The following is a 20,072-nucleotide window of genomic DNA, read 5'->3' as shown; positions in this document are numbered from 1 at the left end:
ACAGAGTTGTGCATTAAAAACTCAAATGTGTTTCGTGTTGACGTCGAAGCTAGCTTATCTCTCTTGCCGTAGTTAGCTTTTACGGCTAATACCATAGCATGACAATGTGTTACTATGCTAATAAAAGAGTTCCTCAGTGTTTACTCTTACAATAACAATGTTGCTACAGCTTTGTTATGTACGTAAATTAAGTATTGTTGAATATTTTGATTGCATTTTTAAAGTGATTTAGAGGTACAATTGATTGCTTTCATTAGCTGCATTGCTAGCCACCAAGAACGAGCAGATTGTTGGAAAGCGAAAAAAAACATCCTTTTGTCTTGTTTCTAATAATGATCGTGAACGATAGATAAAATACAATTCCAAAAACAGTGCAGTTACCTTTTAAATATGCTCCGTTTGATTGTGTAAACATTTCACCACAAAGTCTGTGTTCAGTTTTAAATAATCACAAAACCTCTCTCTCATATTTTCAGGGTTCTTTGCGCTCATTCCAATTTGTCGTCATTTTTCTGAGCCATCTCTCTCTATCGGCACTCCAAAGGTCCCAGTTCCTATTAGCCTATATTTTTACCTTTTGTAAATGACTTGACTAAAACACAAGAAAAGGCCAACCTTGTGTGCTTATTGGAGGAAATATTGATGTTAACTGGCTGTCCAGCTTTGCACAAGTTAAAGGTGCCATATGTAATGTCAAGCCAAGCCCTGATATGTCAAAAGGCATTAATAAGTCATATTCTTTTGGAATACCTCTATAACTTGATAACAGTAATTCAGCCGGGATATGCTCATTTCAAAATTAGATTTACAGCCCCAAAATCTTCTTATTGTTTTAATTTCCATGTCCCGCCCTCTACCATTTGACCAATTAGAAAGTCTGTGTGTCACATCCAGGTTGCCAGTTATGCACCGCCACCTTCGTCTAGCTACTGCCACTGGTAAAGTTACTAAACATGTCAGACCTTAGTAAAGCTAAAAGGCGGCGTTACGATTCTCAACTTATTCATGCCAGGAACAAAACGAGGATTTGTATCGGGATGCCTTTAAAAGATGGAAACAATTGAAGGCAGAGAAGATTTTTTCATCTGACGCCAAACTTGCTAATTTCCTTTTTGATAGGCAAGTAAGGCATTTACGTTTTCTTATTACTTGTAATAAATGGAAATGGACATTTTGTATGTAAACTATATTGTCCAATAAAGTCTATAACAGGGGCCGGGAACCTTTTTGGCTGAGAGAGCCATGAAAGTCAAATATTTTAAAATGTATTTCCGTGAGAGCCATATAATATTTTTTAACACTGAATACAACTAAATGCATGCATTTTTAAGTAAGACCAACATTTTTAGAGTACCGTATTTTTCGGACTATAAGTCGCAGTTTTTTTCATAGTTTGGCCGGGGGTGCGACTTATACTCAGGAGCGACTTATGTGTGAAATTATTAACACATTACCGTAAAATATCAAATAATATTATTTAGCTCATTCACGCAAGAGACTAGACGTATAAGATTTCATCGGATTTAGCGATTAGGAGTGACAGATTGTTTGGTAAACGTTTAGCATGTTCTATATGTTATAGTTATTTGAATGACTCTTACCATAACATACCAGGCACATTCTCAGTTGGTTATTTATGCTTCATATAACGTACACTTGATTGATTGATTGGGACTTTTATTAGTAGGTTGCACAGTGAAGTACATATTCCGGACAATTGACCACTAAATGGTAACACCCGAATAAGTTTTTCAACTTGTTTAAGTCGGGGTCCACTTAAATTGATTCATGATACAGATATATACTATCATATATACTATCATCATAATACAGTCATCACACAAGATAATCACATTGAATTATTTACATTATTTACAATCAGGGGTGTGGAGGGGGGGGGGATATGGACATCAAGTAGTGGACAGACAGAGAGAGAGAGAGAGAGAGAGAGAGAGAGAGAGAGAGAGAGAGAGAGAGAGAGAGAGAGAGAGAGAGAGAGAGACTAGGCTCAGTGCAAGTTGTTTAACTCTGTCCTCCACCTTGAGCCAGCCCACTTTAGAGAAGTGGGTAGGAGTGAGGTGGGATCTGGGGTGGAGGTCTAGAAGTAATCTGACTTGCTTGTTCTGGGATGTTTGGAGTTTAGATTTGAGGGTTTTAGAGGTGCTGGGGTACCAGGAGGTGCATGCGTAATCGAAAAAGGGTTGAACGAGAGTTCCCGCCAGAATCCTCAAGGTGCTTTTGTTGACCAGAGAGGAAATTCTGTAGAGAAATCTCGTTCGTTGGTTAACCTTTTTGATTACCTTGGTTGCCATTTTATCACAGGAAAGGTTAGCCTCTAGAATGGAACCTAGGTAGGTGACCTCATCTTTCAGGGTGATAACAATGTCACCTACTTTTATGGTGAAGTCATTGACTTTCTTAAGTTTGATGTGGGACCCAAACAGGATGGATTCTGTTTTAAGATTAAAGATTAAAGTACCAATGATTGTCACACACACACTAGATGTGGTGAAATTTGTCCTCTGCATTTGACCCATCCCCTTGGGGTTTTACCCAAGTGTATGGATAGCTTGTTGTCAGCGAGCCAGGTGCAAGTTCTACAGAGCTCAGCACTGAGGATTTTCTCCACCTGTGACTTGTCCTTGTCGGATACCAGCAAGGCAGAGTCATCCGCAAACAAAAACAATTCACAGTCGCATGCCGATGACATGTCGTTTATGTATATTAGGAACAGTAAAGGTCCCAATATACTGCCTTGGGGGACTCCACAGCTCACCGAGAGAGGGGGGACACGGTGCCGTTCACCTCTACCACCTGCTCCCTCCCCTCCAAGTAAGATTGCATCCAGCTCCATGAGGTTTTGTTAAATCCGATTGCTCTAAGCTTATCCAACAGTATAGCGTGGTTAACGGTGTCAAAGGCCTTCCGAAGGTCCAGCATGACCATGCCGCAGTATTTGCCCGCGTCCACCTCATGTTTGATGTGGTCGGTCAGATAAGAGAAGGCATGTGTCAGTGGAGTGGTTAGTTCTGAAGGAACTTGGACTTATTCAGCCTGTTGTTAACTATTCTTTATTTATTTGAAATTGCCTTTCAAATGTCTATTCTTGGTGTTGGGTTTTATCAAATAAATTTCCCCCAAAAATGCGACTTATACTCCAGTGTTTTTTCCTTCTTTATGCATTTTCGGCCGGTGCAACTTATACTCCGGAGCGACTTATACTCCGAAAAATACGTTATAATAAGACTCTTTTTCTTTTTAATAAGTTATTCTGAAGGTAACCAATAATAAATAAAATGCTTCTTATACCATTAACTTCTGGTGCTGCATGGTTTTGCTGATGGCTTTGTAGTCTGGTTGATACGTGGTTATTTTTAACACTGTGATTACCAGCAGAATTATTCATTACTTATCGTGTTAAGCAATGTCAGCTATAGGATTTATCTGAGAGCCAGATGCAGTCATCAAAAGAGCCACATCTGGCTCTAGAGCCATAGGTTCCCTACCCCTGGCGTAGTCTGTAGAGCGGCCGTGCCAGAAACCTGAGGGTTGCAGGTTCGCTCCCCGCCTCTTGACATCCAAATCGCTGCCGTTGTGTCCCTGGGCAGGACACTTCACTCTTGCCCCCAGTGCCGCTCACACTGGTGAATGGATGATGAATGAATGATAGGTGGTGGTCGGTGGGGCCGTAGGTGCAAACTGGCAGCCTCGCTTCCGTCAGTCTACCCCAGGGCAGCTGTGGCTACAAATGTAGCTTACCCCTACTACTAAAAGACAAGTTGTCTTGTATATTTACTATTTTATTCAAGGACAACATTGCAATAAGAAACATATGTTTAATGTACCTCAAAAATGTTTGTTAAAATAAAGCCAACAATGCCATTTTTGTGGTCCCCTTTATTTAGAAAAGTATCGAAATACATTTTGGTACCGGTACCAAAATATTGGTATCAGAACAACACTAATATACACACATATACATATATATAATAATGTAGTTTGTTTGAGCTAGTGTAAAGCTACATGACAACACAATAACAGGTCCCAACAGGTAAGAAAAGTGGATTTTTATTAATATAACTTCTTTAGAGTCACTTTCATTCAACTAGCAAGTGTTTTTCTTCTTTTTACATGGGTGTCTCCCAAGAAATAAGATGATGTAAAAGAGTTGTCATTACGAAAAAATATGTCTCAGCTTTTATTTACAAAAGCTAATATACTTTTCAAATGTTCTTGTTGTCAGACAATATTTTCGATATATTAGATAGAATACCAAAAATATCTCACATTATTAACTATATTCACTTGCACCGGTCGCCCGTGGGGTACCCACATCTGCGGTCCCCTCCAAGGTTTCCCATTGTGCCCATTGGGTGGAGTTTTTCTTGCCCTGATGTGGGATCTCGTTGTGGCTTGTGCAGCCCTTTGAGACACTTGTGATTAAGGGCTGTATAAATAAACGTTGATTGATTGATATTGTCTGACTAAGAGAACATTTGAAAAGTATATAAATAAGAAGACATAATGAACCTATATATACAAACTATTAGTCACAATTTGCCATGGGTATGAATGCTTTTATGCTTGACTGTATATTGTATCACTATAATGATTAGTAATCAAAATAATATGAACCAGAGTTCAACTTCACACAGTTGCTGTTGTGTTGATGCAGATCTAAGAGTGCCTCTCCTGTTTGCACAAAATATGTTGTTACTCAACTAATAAATAATAAATGTCACATATTTTTCAATCAAAAGATCATAAGACCCATTGCTGTTTCAAACGTGACAGTATGGCATAAGTGGCTTACTTGTGTGTCACGATTTTGGACTGGTGTGAGACTTGTTCTTCTGGTTAAATTCTTCCAACTAGGACAGAAAGCACACAGAAACAACGTACGTAAATAGACAATTTCATAAGAAAATGTACTGCAGACTATACAAGTTCATTATGGAACAAAACTTTTCTTGAAATTAGAGACTCTTTATTTGTTGAATAAATTCCAGAAATGTCCATAAATTGCACAATACACAAAATTGCAGTAAACTAAAAAATACAGTGGTTTCAATTAAAAGCGTATTTCCGAGTACCCTCGAAAATGTGGCTCTACTGTATTCTTACATATTTGGCAGACATCCCTCTTCAATTTGGTATGAAATTAATAAGCATACTTAAAGCATTGTGATCAAAAATTAAGTGTAAAAACAGCTGTGTAAACCGGATCACAGATCACTCGAGACAGCAGATATACAGTAGTTGTAATACATATTTAATATCTATACAAGTACACATACTTCAGAACTGTATACATATATAGGTTTAAATATATATATATGTAATATTTGAATGATGATAAATGAATGTGTTATGACAGTTGCGGATGTCACCAATGCGGCGGATTGAGGAAACACTCGGTTGCTTTGCCAAACACGTCTTTAATGGTGAAATGCCAACATGAGAATGCTAAACCGGAAGTGCTTAAAGTGTAATGGCTTTGTAAACAGACAGACAAAGTCTAAGTGTATTGTGTTCTTCATGGTGTTTTTCAAACTGCACCATTTTTTTCCTCAGAATTTTCAACTAACTTGAAGTGTTTTGTCAAGGGGATTATTTACGATATGTACATTTTCAGAATGTGCTTGTTCTATTTTGGCCAAAATTAGACAAAGAAAACAATTTTGAACTTGCCTTTATTTTTTAAACTATTATGCAATGTTTGTACCAGTCCGGCCCTCATGGGAATAGATTTTCCTTTATGCGGTCCCTGAGCTAAAATAAGTTTGACACGCCTGCATTAAAGAGTGTGCGTGGACACTTGTACTTCACACATAGGCGTGTAAAAAACCCAAAACCGAACTATTTGAGAAATCAGACTTATTTAGTGCATGGAAATGTAGTAAGTGGTGGTGTTGTGGTTTTCGGTCAAGGATTTTGAGCGATTGTTTGTGCACAGCTTCCAATGGCCTCAGGATGGTTTTACTTGCCGGGAACCAACATCATATGGAATAATAAAAAACTAGACATAATCATTGCATTGAAATAAGTTTGAGCTGCTTCATGTGTGAACACATGTCTGATACATTTGAAAAATATTATATTAGGACGTAAGTTGAAGTCGTTTTTTGTTTCATCTCGTTCCCATGTTTGGGCACTAAATAATTTTTGGTTCTTAAAAAGTTCTCCACTGGACATCTAGGCAAATTTTTTATATTAGTGTTTAAAGTTGGGACTATTTCTTGCTTGGCGTAACAATATTTTCGTCCCAACAGGTGACGTTTTTGTCACGTGTTCACAACCGAAGGAGATATAATAATGTAAGAAGTTTGGTAATTGTAGTCCTCCTATATCTTCTTTACAAGACAACCTTAAGTATGAACAACTGGCCTTCTTTCCACACCATATAAAATGTGATATCATTGTATGTATTTTCTTAAACCAACTTTTATTAATTAGGACAGGCATCATTTTCAGTATATAATTAACTGCTGGCAGTATACTCATTTTTACTTCCAAAGTGATATTTGGAGACGTGACCAGCGTTCCATTTTGGATTCTATCTTATTTTTTAAATGTTTAAGATTTGGATCTCTGCTTGTATAAAGGTTTGGTATAATGTGTAGTCCTAGATATATGATTTCTGCCTCTTTACATTTAATTTTGGAGTTCTGAACTTGTGATTTCTTGCAGTGTTTATTAAGTGGTAATATGTCACATTTGTCCCAATTGACTTTATACCCTGATAAACAGCCATATTCAGTGATGACATTATTGATATAGTGAAGAGAGGAGTTAACATGTGACAGGTAGAGATTTATGTCGTCACAATACATCGATAGCTTATTATACTGAGAGCCAACTTTTATACCATGAATATTATTTTCACTTCTTAATTTTGCAGCTAAGGGTTCAATAATCAAATTAAATAATAATCCAGATGCAGGACATCCCTGTTTTACTCCTCTTTTTAACGAAAAAGGTTCTGAAATATGATTATTGGTTTTGACTGATGCCATGGGCCTTGTATAAAGCATCTTAATCCATTGTATAAAATTATCTCCAAATCCAAATTTATGTAATGTGCAAAACATAAATGACCAGTTTATGCGGTCGAATGCCTTCTCCGCATCAACAGTACATACTGCTGTGGGATCAGGGAGACTTCTAGCATAGTAAATAACATTAAACAATTTCCTTGTATTGTCTGAAGATTGTCGACCTTCCATGAAGCCAGTTTGGTCAGTAAGAATTAATTTTCCTATTACATTTGATAATCGTGTGGCTAAGATTTTTGTCAAGATTCAAAAGGATTCTCTATTCACTCAATACATAGGATTTCAGCAGGATCTACCCCAGTCTGCTGACATGCAAGCAGAGTAGTAGATTTTTGTAAAAAGCTTTTATAATTGTAAAGGACAATGTTTTATCAACTGATTGCAATAATGTACATTTGTTTTAACTATTAAATGAACCAAAAATATGACTTATTTTATCTTTGTAAAAATATTGGACACAGTGTGTTGTCAAGCTTATGAGATGCGATGCAAGTGTAAGCCACTGTGACACTATTGTTCTTTTTTTTTTATAAATGTCTAATGATAATGTCAATGAGGGATTTTTAATCACTGCTATGTTGAAATTGTAAATAATATTGATACTGTTGTTGACAATATACATTTTTGTTTCACTACTTTTGATTTGTTCTGTGTCGTGTTTGTGTCTCCTCTCAATTGCTCTGTTTATTGCAGTTCTGAGTGTTGCTGGGTCGGGTTTGGTTTTGTAATTGGATTGCATTGTTATGGTATTTCTGTGTATTGTTTTGTTGGATTGATTAATTAAAAAAAATAAAAAATAAAAAAATAAAAAAGTTTTAATAAATAATAAAACAATTTAAAAAATCGATTTTTTTAAAAATGAGAATCGATTCTGAGTCGCACAACGTGAGAATCGCGATTCGAATTCGAATCGATTTTTTCCCACACTCCTAGTCGATACAGACATTGATTTGATACGATATCAGCAGGAATTAAACTGTACGTCATTTTATTATTTTGCAATATGCTTCCGCCATAGAGACTTTGTAAGTAAGGCTGCAGCTATCAATTATTTTAGTAATTGAGTAATCTATTGAATAATTAATTTGATTGAGTAATGGAATAAAATACACCTTCTAGCATCAATACGACATTTAAGGAATATACCGGTAGTTTAAATTAGGAAGGATTTTCGAATGACCTTTCCTTTTTATAAATGCACATAACATTTAAATTGCACTTTTACGGGAGTATCACTATATATTTCTTACATTAAAAAAAGTTAAGCAAAAAAAAAATTAAAAAAAATTGATGCCTGATAAACATGAACCAATAATGAACTATTTGGACATAAAACAAGTTTGCATTAGACACAGACAGTATATGCCAACATGTCATCTCATGTGTTTAAATAAAACATTTGTTACGCAAGACAAATATAGGACGTTAGCTACCAAAATAAACTTTTACCTTGTTTCTGCTTGTCTGCTGCTCTTTAAGGGGAACTGCATTTTTTAAAATTTTAATTTGTCTATCGTTTACAATCATTATGTAAGACAAGAACACACGTTTTTCTTTTACAATTTTAAAGATAATAAAAAACAATTGAAAGATGCAGCTAATGGGAGTCACCGTTGTAGCCTTCAAAGCCCTCTAAAACGTTTATACCGTACACACAGTGCAAGTATATAACGTATTTTTCGGATTATAAATCGCATATTTTTTTCATAGTTTGGCCGTGGGGGTGACATATACTCCGGAGTAATTTATGTGTGAAATTATTAACACATTACCGTAAAATATCAAATAATATTAATCTAATTCACGGAAGAGACGAAGCAAGTTATGTATGGTTTTTTTTGTCATAAAAAAATACAATCAAGTGTGCTTATGGACTGTATCCCTGCAGACTATATTGATATATAATGTAGGAACCAGAAATATTAATAACAGAAAGAAACAACCCTTTTGTGCGAATGAGTGTAAATGGGGGAGGGAGGTTTTTTGGGTTGGTGCACTAATTGTAAGTGTATCTTGTGTTTTTTATGTTGATTTAATTTAATTTTAAAAAAAAAAATCTTTTTTTTTCTTAATTTCTTGTGTGGCCCGGTACCAATCGATCCACGGCCCGGTGGTTGGGGACCACTGATATAACGTACACTTATTCAGCCTGTTCACTATTCTTTATGTATTTTAAATTGCCTTTCAAATGTCTATTCTTGGTGTTGGATTTGATCAAATAAATTTCCCCCAAAAATGCGACTTATACTCGAGTGCGACATATATATGGTTTTTACCTTCTTTATTATCCATTTTCGGCTGTTGCGACGTACACTCCGGAGCAATTTATAATCCGAAAAATACGGTATATAACATAGTAACAGACACGTTCATAACAATTTGTAATATGTTCAATACTTACGGTATTTTGATCATTTTAATCATTTCCAGGACTGATTTCTCTCTCGCATTTATTTCTGTTTCCATAGCAGTCTGACTTCTGGCATCAACTGTGTGTTCCTACTTCCAGAACAGTGTGTTTTCTAATCCTGGAAGACTTGGTAACGGACAAATTAGGATTCACAACCTCATACTTCTGAAGCTAAATATACTGATGCTTATAGAAGCCAGCACCAAAGAAGAGTGGGACGTTGGAGCAGACGGAAGTCGGGAGAGCGAGGTGAAAGCGATTTTGACACTACAAATATGGAACTTGGAGCAAAGCTATTTTGACATAAATGGAGTGCGTACCCAAAATCAACAGGAAACGTGCCCGGCCAGCTGGACCAGACGAGTGAGTCACTTTAATATCGATCATGATACACTCAGCACGCCATGCATGTTAGTTCAACTACAGTGCATGCACTATCTGGCTAGCTATGTACAAACAAAACATTAAATATGGGCTTATACTTTACGGATACTGTAATATTATTGTTCATGTTTATCAGTCTGTACAAATTGGTGTCGTATCGCAGAGTTGTGCATTACAAACTCAAACGTGTTTCGTGTTGACGTCAAAGCTAGCTTATCTCTTGCCGTAGTTAGCTTTTAGGGCTAATACCGTAGCATGGCATCATATTACTATGTTAATAAAAGAGTTCCTCAGTGTTTACTCTTACAATAACAATGTTGCTATAGCTTTGTTATGAACGTAAATTAAGTATTGTTGCTGATTTTGATTGCATTTTTAAAGTGATTTGGAGGTACAATTAATTGCTTTCATTAGCTGCATTGCTAGCCACCAAGAACGAGCAGATTGTTGGAAAGCGGGAAAAAAAACATCCTTTTGTCTTCTTGTTTCTAATAATGATTGTGAACGATAGATAAAATAAAATTCCAAAAACAGTGCAGTTACCTATAAAAATATGCTTTGTTTGATTATGTAAACATTTCACCACAAAGTCTGTGATTATGTAAACATTTCACCACAGTCTGTGTTCATTTTTAAATAATCACAAAACCTCTCTCTCATATTCTCAGGGTTCTTTGCGCTCATTCCAATTTGTCGTCATTTTTCTGAGCCATCTCTCTCTATCAGCACTCCAAAGGTCCCAGTTCCTATTAGCCTATATTTTTACCTTTTGTAAATGACTTGACTAAAACACAAGAAAAGGCCAACCTTGTGTGCTTATTGGAGGAAATATTGATGTTAACTGGCTGTCCAGCTTTGCACAAGTTAAAGGTGCCTTATGTAATGTCAAGTCAAGCCCTGATATGTCAAAAGGCATTAATAAATCATACTCTTTTCGAATACCTCTATAACAGTAGTTCAGCAGAGATATGCTCATTTCAAAATTAGATTTACAGCCCCGAAATCTTGTTATTGTTTTAATTTCCATGTCCCGCACTCTACTATTTGACCAATTAGAAAGTCTGTGAGTGTGTCACATCCAGGTTGCCAGTTACGCACCGCCACCTTCGTCTAGCTACTGCCACTGGTAAAGTTACTAAACATGTCAGACCTTAGTAAAGCTTAAAGGCGTCATTACGATTCTCAACTTATTCATGACAAAGCCAGGAACAAAACGAGGATTTGTATCGGGGATGCCTTTGAAAGATGGAGACGACTGAAGGGGGAGAAGATTTTTTCATCTGATGCCAAACTTGCTAATTTCCTCCTTGATAGGCAAGTAAGGCATTTACGTTTTCTTATTACTTGTAATAAATGGAAATGGACATTTTGTATGTAAACTATATTGTCCCATACGGTCTATGATCTTGTCTAACAAAGCTAGTATGTTTGTGCAACGAATGCTTAGTGTGAGGCAATGTTCCCTCTAAGGTGCGCACCTGCGCACTGCTCCCGATTTACTTCGCGCACGGAAAATCTATGCAGCGCCCTAAAATCCAAATCCAACCTGAACTCTAAACAAAATTAACACAATTTCCTCTGTATCATTTTCAATAAGTGGTCACAACAGACATTGACGACATCAGCCGAGACGTTGTAAGGAGGGGAAGGAGGTGGTCTGCATCAACAATCATTTTATTGAGAAAAACTTATTACTGTCGGTTGTAACTACACCAAAACAACATCAGCAACAAAACTACTTTTATGCGAACTGATCACTTTCTGTCGTAATCACACCAAAACAAACAAACTTTAGGTTGTATTGACAGCAACCGCTCGCTTTCTTTCATTCACACCAAAGGGCGCGCACACTCAAATCAGCCAGTGGTGTGTTCACGACCACAAAAACAGTCAGACAATTCAAAGACCAAACATATACTATATTAGGTCTTTACAATGTGAAACAGTTCACACACAGACAATCAATATCATTAACAGTGTGTTATGTGTCCATGTTGCGGTTTTGCAGGTCAGCTTAGAGCAGTGCTTCTCAAATATTTTGTTACGCCCCACCTCGGAAGAAGAAAATATTCTCCCCCCCACTCTCTACCGTGACTATAAATAGTATAGTTTGTCTGTAAAATTGTTATAACTATATCTCCGCATAACATTTTAATCTTATTAACATTAAAGGAAACAACACACCAGTCATTCCTCGTGTCCCATCGTGGTTACAGTAACTGCTTCATACGCGTCGTCATATTGACAGGTGGTGGGCTCTTCCTCGGTGGCTACATCAACATAGTATTGGATCTTGCTCGTTTTTATCGGAAAGAGAGCAGAATGATCTAATATAAAAATAGAAAAACATTGTACCAACCTTTTTTTTCCAGTTTTGCTTAATTTCCTCTTCTGTTGGTGGCTGTTTCCCCTTTCTTGGATGATCAACTTCTTGGTGTTTCATGCCGTGCGGAGGCTCCATCATCTTCGGAAGGTCACTTGTCAGTTTTATTGGTTTTAGTATCCTTCCACTACTTCTCCTAGACAGTTGTATCTTTTTTTTTTTCTTTTTCTTTTTTTTAGCTTTTAATTTACCACAATGGCGTGACAGTTCGACTGTTTGCAGGCAACCCGGGCCAGTCTTTCTTGGATGATCAACTTCTTGGTGTTTCGTGCCGTGCGGAGGCTCCATCATCTTCGGAAGGTCACTTGTCAGTTTTAATGGTTTTAGTATCCTTCCACTACTTCTCCTCGACAGTTGTATCTTTTTTTTTTTCTTTTTCTTTTTTTTAGCTTTTAATTTACCACAATGGCGTGACAGTTTGACTGTTTGCAGGCAACCCGGGCCAGTGTTTGAGCCAAACTGACATTCGCTCAAGGAGAGATCTGGATTCTTATAGACATGTTCATGGGAGTTGTAGATATAGTGGCGTAATTCAGAGTCTGCAGAAGCAATTGAGGGGTGGGAGTGGTCTGTATACAATGAGTAAGGCAAAGAGAACATGGAACTGGAACCATGAGCGTGTGTCCAGCAAGAACTGTTGTCACCGTTGAAAGAAGCATTGAATTGAGAATGCTCAGGCAAACTGTAACCTGAAACAGTATTACACTCTTGGCTGGAATGTGCGTGATGGGTTTCATCAAAGGTTTGCAGATCTTGGTTGTTGCCAGCAATCCTCTGTACTGGTGCATCATCTTGGTAAGAAAATAAAGAAAGTTCCTCTCTGCTCTTTCTTGAGTCGCTGCACTCGGAAGAGGACTTTTCCCTGTGATGATCCATAGAGTTCCTGCTGTTGGAGATCTGCATGTGAGAGGGACTGTGACTACTACTAGTACTTTCATGCTCCACTATGCTGGTGACCACTGGACTTCTCTCTTTCCTTTTCCCATACAGTCTCTCTTCAGTCCGTTCTGTTAGTTTGCTCAGCTCTTCGGTTTCCAGGTTCAAGCCCAGAGTGTTTAAGATGTTCTGAAGCAGTTCACACCTCGCATCAACCTCTGCCGGTTTTTCTTTTTCCTTTTTGTTCTCTATTGTTGGGGGAGATTCGGATCGATCACTGAGGCTTAAAGAGCACTTTTGTCTGTCTTTTCTGTTCTTGTTGTCATCAGACAGCGAGTGTGTCTCACAGGAGGACTGTTCACAAGTGGACCGCTCTGTTCCCTCTGGTATCAGAGTATAATTGTTACATTTGTGGTTTTCACTGCCAATAGGAACATCTAAAACGCCCTTGACATCATTGGGCTTAATGTTCACGGACCCGTCTTCTGAATGGAGATCTTTGCTGTCATCATTGACAATCTTACTTAGCAGTTCGATGTTGACTCCACTGTTGAGCAAGCTTAGGAAGCGCTCAAAGCCTTTGTTGGCGTCACTCTCCTCCTGGTCTGGTGATGTAACACTTGAACTGCGAGGAGGCGTTGCAATAGGTGGTGTTTTGGGAAATAATTGTGCAGCAAGAGGTCTAATGGCCGTGTGATCTGGAACCTGGCAGAAGATCAAAATTACAGACATGTTACTTATAAATGATTGAATCAAAACAGCGTTAAAGTAGTCTTTAATTGTACAACAAGAGTTTTGAAAGCACCATTAACTTGTCACAACGATACAGTTTGAAATGGGGAGACCCTGATCCGGTTAACATTTTGGGTAGAGATGGGCACTGTAAATTTGCTTTATTAACTATGAGCAAAACAATAATTACCTTAGAGTATGTAAATGCAGTCATTACTGTTGGTTTGTCAGCTTGTTAATGAGTAAGTTAGTCAGCAACATAACCCAAAAACTTAATGATGGATTTTCATGAAACTTTCAGGAAATGGGATAAGGAAGAACTGATTGGATTTTGGGCCTGGTCCATATCATTTCTACTATGTTACCTTATGTTTCTATGTGTGCTCGCAATCTTATAGAGACAATGCTCGTGGATGATTGACAGAGGCTTCCCTCCGTTTCCTTCATTCCGCTATAGATTAAGTCAAGGACACAAACACAGATCCCCTCGTGCTAGTATTGTATTTATTTTAAATTCTCCGACTGACAAGCTAGCAGCTAATTGTGTATACATATATATACAGTGTGAAGCCGCTCTCCGAAGTTAATAATCACCTCCATTATTACAAATAAACTACATTTCTTAATAACCTAAGTATCATTATCAAGTATTAGGACAAGGCTAAAACTTTTACACACCAAGAAAGAGCAAGCAGAAGAAGGCATGCTAATAGCTAAGCTAACCGTTGAACTAGCTTGAAGTAGAATAAATACGTGCATAGAGTAAGGCTGAGCGGTATACCGGTATCACAGTTAATACCGGTATTTTAAAAAAAGAGATATATATTTGAGACAATACCGCCATACCGGTATCATTTGATGTGCTTTTGTTACGGCCGTTTGCAGCCGGTGCGGCACACAGGCACCATAGCTGAAGAAGGGTCTAGCACATGTCCGGAGTCGCTACCGCGCATTGCCTCCACCGACCCCCCGCCACATTCCCCTTTACGCACAGATAACAGTAGTTCAGCCGGGATGTGCTCATTTCAAAATTAGATTTACAGCCCCGAAATCTTGTTATTGTTTAATTTCGATGATCCGCCCTCTACCGTTTAACCAATTAGAAAGTCTGTGAGTGTGTCACATCCAGGTTGCAAGTAGCGCACCGCCCTCTTCGTCGAGCTACTGCCACTGGGAAAGTTACTCAACATGTCAGACCTTAGTAAATCTAAAAGGCGTCGTTATGATTCTCAACTTATTCATGACAGAGCCAGGAACAAAACGAGGATTTGTATTGGGATGCTTTTGAAAGATGGAGACGATTGAAGGCAGAAAATATGTTTTCATCTGATGCCAAACTTGCTAATTTCTTCCTTGATAGGTAAGTAAGACATTTACGTTTTCTTATTACTTGTAATAAATGGAAATGGACATTTCGTATTCAAACTATATTGTCCAATACAGTCTATGACCTTGTCTAATAAAAGCTAGTATGTTCGAGCAACGAATGCTTAGGAGCGAAGCACCATCACACTAGTGTAGTAGCATGCTAGCCTGGTCAATGACACATTGAAATATAGGCGGGGGAAATATATGCCCGTTAGCCTGCATGTTGATGTGTCATCCAACTGACAGGGCAAAATATATTTTTGACAAATAAAACCTATGTGGATACACATAGTGTCAGTGCCTAATTCGTTCTCAATATTCAGATATGCTGAGGATATGAGTTCCAACATTAGCACAGCTAATTGCAGTTTCTGGTACTGTATGTGCATCAAACCCATATTGGGTGGTATTTTCTTGGCACAATATACAGAAATGCATCACTTGTAATTAGAGATGTCCGATAATATCGGACTGCAGATATTATCGGCCGATAAATGCTTTAAAATGTAATATCGGAAATTCCCGGTATCGGTTTCAAAATTATCGGTATTGGTTTCAAAAAGTACAATTTATGACTTTTTAAAACGCCGCTGTGTACACGGACGTAGGGAGCAGTACAGAGCGCCAATAAACCTTGAAGGCACTGCCTTTGCGTGCCAGCCCAGTCACATAACATCTACAGCTTTTCACACACACAAGTGAATGCACGCATACTTGGTCAACAGCCATACAGGTCACACTGAGGGTGAGCGTATAAACAACTTTAACACTGTTACAAATATGCGTCACACTGTGAACCCAGACCAAACAAGAATGACAAACACATTTCGGGAGAACATCCGCACCGTAACACAACATAAACACAACAAAACAAATACCCAGAACCCATTGCAGTACTAACTCTTCCGGGACGCTACAATATTCACCCCCCGCTACTCCCTACCCCCCCCCCCCCCCCAGCTCAACCCCGCCCACCTCAACCTCCTTATGCTCTCTCAGGGAGAGCATGTCCCAAATTCCAAGCTGCTGTTTTGAGGCATGTTAAAAAAAAATAATGCACTTTGTGACTTCAATAATAAATATGGCAGTGCCATTTTTTTCCATAACTTGAGTTGATTTATTTTGGAAAACCTTGTTACATTGTTTAATGCATCCAGCGGGGCATCACAACAACCCAAATTCCAAGCTGCTGTTTTGAGGCATGTTAAAAAAAAAAAGCACTTTGTGACTTCAATAATATATATGGCAGTGCCATTTTTTTCCATAACTTGAGTTGATTTACTTTTGGAAAACCTTGTTACATTGTTTAATGCATCCAGCGGGGCATCACAACAAAATTAGGCATAATAACGTGTTAATTCCACGACTGTATATATCGGTATCGGTTGATATCGGAATCGGTAATTAAGAGTTGGACAATATTGGAATATCGGATATCAGCAAAAAAGCCATTATCGGACATCTCTTTACGTCATCATCATAGCGCCGATCACGGATGCCTCGGTGCGCTCGTGCGTAAATTGTGTGTCCGCATGCTCTTACACCCGCGAAGAGCTACTGAACATCAGATCCATCATCCCTACGGACTTGTTACTGGTCATCTTAGAGTCAGCTGCGGATTTGGTGCATTCTTTGATCAAAAGAGGGAAACCGCACCAACGGTAATTTCAGTATATAGTCAATATGAGAGTGATTACATCGCAATTTTTATTTTCTCAAAATATTTTCTTTTTTTGTTAATGTTTAAAAAAATAAGATAATTCCTTGGACAGAGGAAGACTGAGGGTAAAACATGATTTAAATAAATAGTAGAAAGTTGTTTTTGCGTTTGTATAGTTATTTAGTACTATTGACTTGGTTTTGATAAAACAATTGTATGTAATATAAGAGAATCAGGAACTTGTTAAAATATTGTGCTAGTATTGTAAAACTGTAAATAGCAATCATCATAAATGCATTGAAACATTTACAGTTAGTACACATGGTTGGTCTCGTTATTGAGCAATCCCCCTAATGGATAATCAGTATTGCCAGCAAAATCCCCGATTGGAACATTCATAATCAAAATGAATAAATAGAACAAAAGCATGTAATGAGAAAAACCTCAAATGTAACTAATTATGAAAAAACATAAGTGGATAACTTTTTTAAGCCTTTTGAGCACTCTATAACACATTTCATAATGATGTAACGTTTAGCTTTATCCAACCTAAATAATAATCGTGACTATTAATTATGCTTTCAGGAAATACCAAAGACTGTTTGAAACCTAGAAAAGTAAAACAGGGAAAGGTAGTGAAAGTGAAGAGTTTTATGGTCTTTATGGACTTTCACAATATTATGTCAGACCCACTCGACATCCATTGCTTTCGGTCTCCCCTAGAGGGGGGGGGGGGGGGGGGGGGGGGGGGGGGGGGGGTTGTTACCCACATATGCGGTCCTCTCCAAGGTTTCTCATAGTCATTCACATCGACGTCCCACTGGGGTAAATTTTCCTTGCCCTTATGTGGGCTCTGTACCGGGGATCTCATTGTGGCTTGTGCAGTCCTTTGAGACACTTGTGATTTAGGGCTATATAAATAAACATTGATTGATTGATTATGGCCAGTAAGATCTTTTTGTGCAGTTTAAAACCTAAGTGGCAGTTGGAAACTTGCAGAAAGTTACATTTTTCGAACCAAAAAATTATACAATTACAACACCACCGGATAGCTTATGTTACCTTTAGTGGCTTATGTAACATTTATGCATCCTCAACTTTCACAATTATTCATTGTATCGAATAGAAATTGGTCTTCTGGCTGAGGAATTCGTCTGGCATTTAGGCTTGTCACTCACTGCTGATACACACATACTCAAAAAGGAGTCCCAATTACAATTTGCTGAAATGTTGTTATGATATAATATAAATTCAATGATAGCTATCTAAGTAGATATCATAAGCTAGCAACACAAGGAGCTAAATGCTAATTTGCATAAACTTAAGGTGTAAGGTGACACTGCTCGTGCGGATGTTAAAACAGCAAGTGAGATTCTAATGCCTTGGCTGGTATTATAAAAGGTAAACAATTACTGTTTCAAAGAAAAAGGAAATCTGGGGCCCAGAATTACCGTATTTTACGCACTATAAGGCGCACCTAAAAACCTCCAATTTCCTCAAAAGCTGACAGTGCGCCTTATAATCCGGCGCGCCTTATATATGGACCAATATTGAGCCACAACAGGTCTCGCAACTACGGTAACTACGCCGACTTTATTTTCCCCCTTCTACGGCTGCTTACCGTAGAAGAAGCGCTTCTTCTTCTACGGGGGAAAATGAAGTCGGCGGCGAAAATTAAGTCCCGTAGTTGCGAGACCTAAACTTTATGTAAAGATCCAAAAATTGCTCCTATTAAGAGACACGCTTACGATGCAGAGTTTAAACTCAAGGCGATCAGTCAAGCAGTAGAACACGGGAATAGAGCAGCAGCGAGAGAATTTAACATTAACGAATTAATGGTGCGGAAGTGGAGGAAGCAACATAATGACCTGCGCTAAGTAAAGAAGACTAAACAAAGTTTCCGAGGGAACAAAGCGAAATGGCTACAGTTGGAGGACAAACTCGAACAGTGGGTTGTTGAACAGAGAGCAGCAAGTAGAAGTGTCAGTACAATCACTATTTGTTTTGTTGACATTCCCTTTAGCGCAGCTCCATCTAATGGATGCATAACATAACCCCAGCCTCTACTGTAGCGTCTATTCTATGCGCCTTATATATGAACAAAGTTTTAAAATAGGCCATTCATTGAAGGTGCGCCTTGTAGTGCGGAAAATACGGTAATTGTAAGTATGCATCAATGCTATCGTCTGTTAATTGGAAAACAAAATCCTTAGCCCAACCACAAACACCAGAAGCCTCAATATTATAAACTTGTGAGAGGAACAAGCGGTAGAAAATGCATGGATGGATTTGTTTGGAAAAAAATTACTGGCAAACTGTGTAATGGCCATTTTTATGATTTGCCATTGAATTCCAATGTCTTAAGTTCCAAAGTTATCTTGCAGAAGTTGCAGTGTGCTTCATATCAAATGTTTACACGTGACAAAAACAACTTCAAAGTCGCCCATAGTGGAGGAAAGCGCAATATGTACACCCTCAAAAATCGATACATTTTACTTATGTGAGACAGAAGTTTATTATGCATGTATTTTACATAAACATACCGTTAATATATTTCTAAGACCTTCATTGTTGCATTTAAGACTTTTTACAAGATTTTTAATAAGATTTAAGACATTTTAATAGCTTAAATTATAATTATTGGATATTAGACTATTTAAGACCCGGTGGATACCCTGGTGTATTAACATGTAGAGTATTAAGAGTTAATTTAGGTATGAGTTCTGATTTACTTTAAAAAATTACTCATAATGCGCCGTAGGAACGGAACTTGTTTGTAACCTAAGAATCACTTGTGGTGGACTCCATTTTCCTACACCATTAACAAACAATCAATTATTGTTGTAATTGTGATAGCCTTTGGTGCAAAGTAGCAAAATGACATTCAAATACAAACCCATACTGTACCGCTTGGTGGAAAGGGAGCTCAACCATAACTCATGGATGGCGATAGAAATGTTTTGCAAATTTAAGCACAGTATGCATTTTATTTTAACATTATATTACAATTGTATTGATTGATACTGACAAATGTACTAACCGGGTGGTTTGATACAAAGACACTGGGATGACCATTTATATGCTTCAGCAGAGCTTTCACTTGTCGCTTCAGAGGGTGATGGTCTTCCAGCAATTCTTGATCTGATCTGCAGATTGGAGCCTCTCTTGCAACAGGTGGCTTAAACATATTGCACTGGGTGAACA

At 37.9% G+C, this 20,072-nt stretch overlaps 1 protein-coding gene across 2 annotated transcripts in view; it reads right to left on the bottom strand.

Moving 5' to 3' along the window:
• Positions 1-3,878: 3,878 nt before the first annotated feature.
• Positions 3,879-20,072, bottom strand: part of LOC133633907 (uncharacterized) — a 17,044-nt gene continuing 850 nt past the window's right edge. Inside the window, exons 3-6 of one of the 2 annotated variants that reach the window (XM_062026709.1) lie at positions 19,909-20,061; positions 12,209-13,813; positions 4,814-4,871; positions 3,879-4,692 (exon numbers count right to left, since the gene is read on the bottom strand). In XM_062026709.1, coding sequence (XP_061882693.1) covers positions 4,821-4,871; positions 12,209-13,813; positions 19,909-20,061 — 1,809 coding nt within the window. In that variant the 3' untranslated portion in view covers positions 3,879-4,692; positions 4,814-4,820. Of the gene's footprint in view, positions 4,872-12,208; positions 13,814-19,908; positions 20,062-20,072 lie in introns of both variants that reach the window. The other variant, XM_062026708.1, reaches the window with a different exon arrangement.

The sequence above is a fragment of the Entelurus aequoreus genome, linkage group LG18 (genome assembly GCF_033978785.1).
Source record: "Entelurus aequoreus isolate RoL-2023_Sb linkage group LG18, RoL_Eaeq_v1.1, whole genome shotgun sequence".
NCBI lineage: Eukaryota > Metazoa > Chordata > Actinopteri > Syngnathiformes > Syngnathidae > Entelurus > Entelurus aequoreus.
This window is presented reverse-complemented; position numbering and strand designations above follow the sequence as displayed.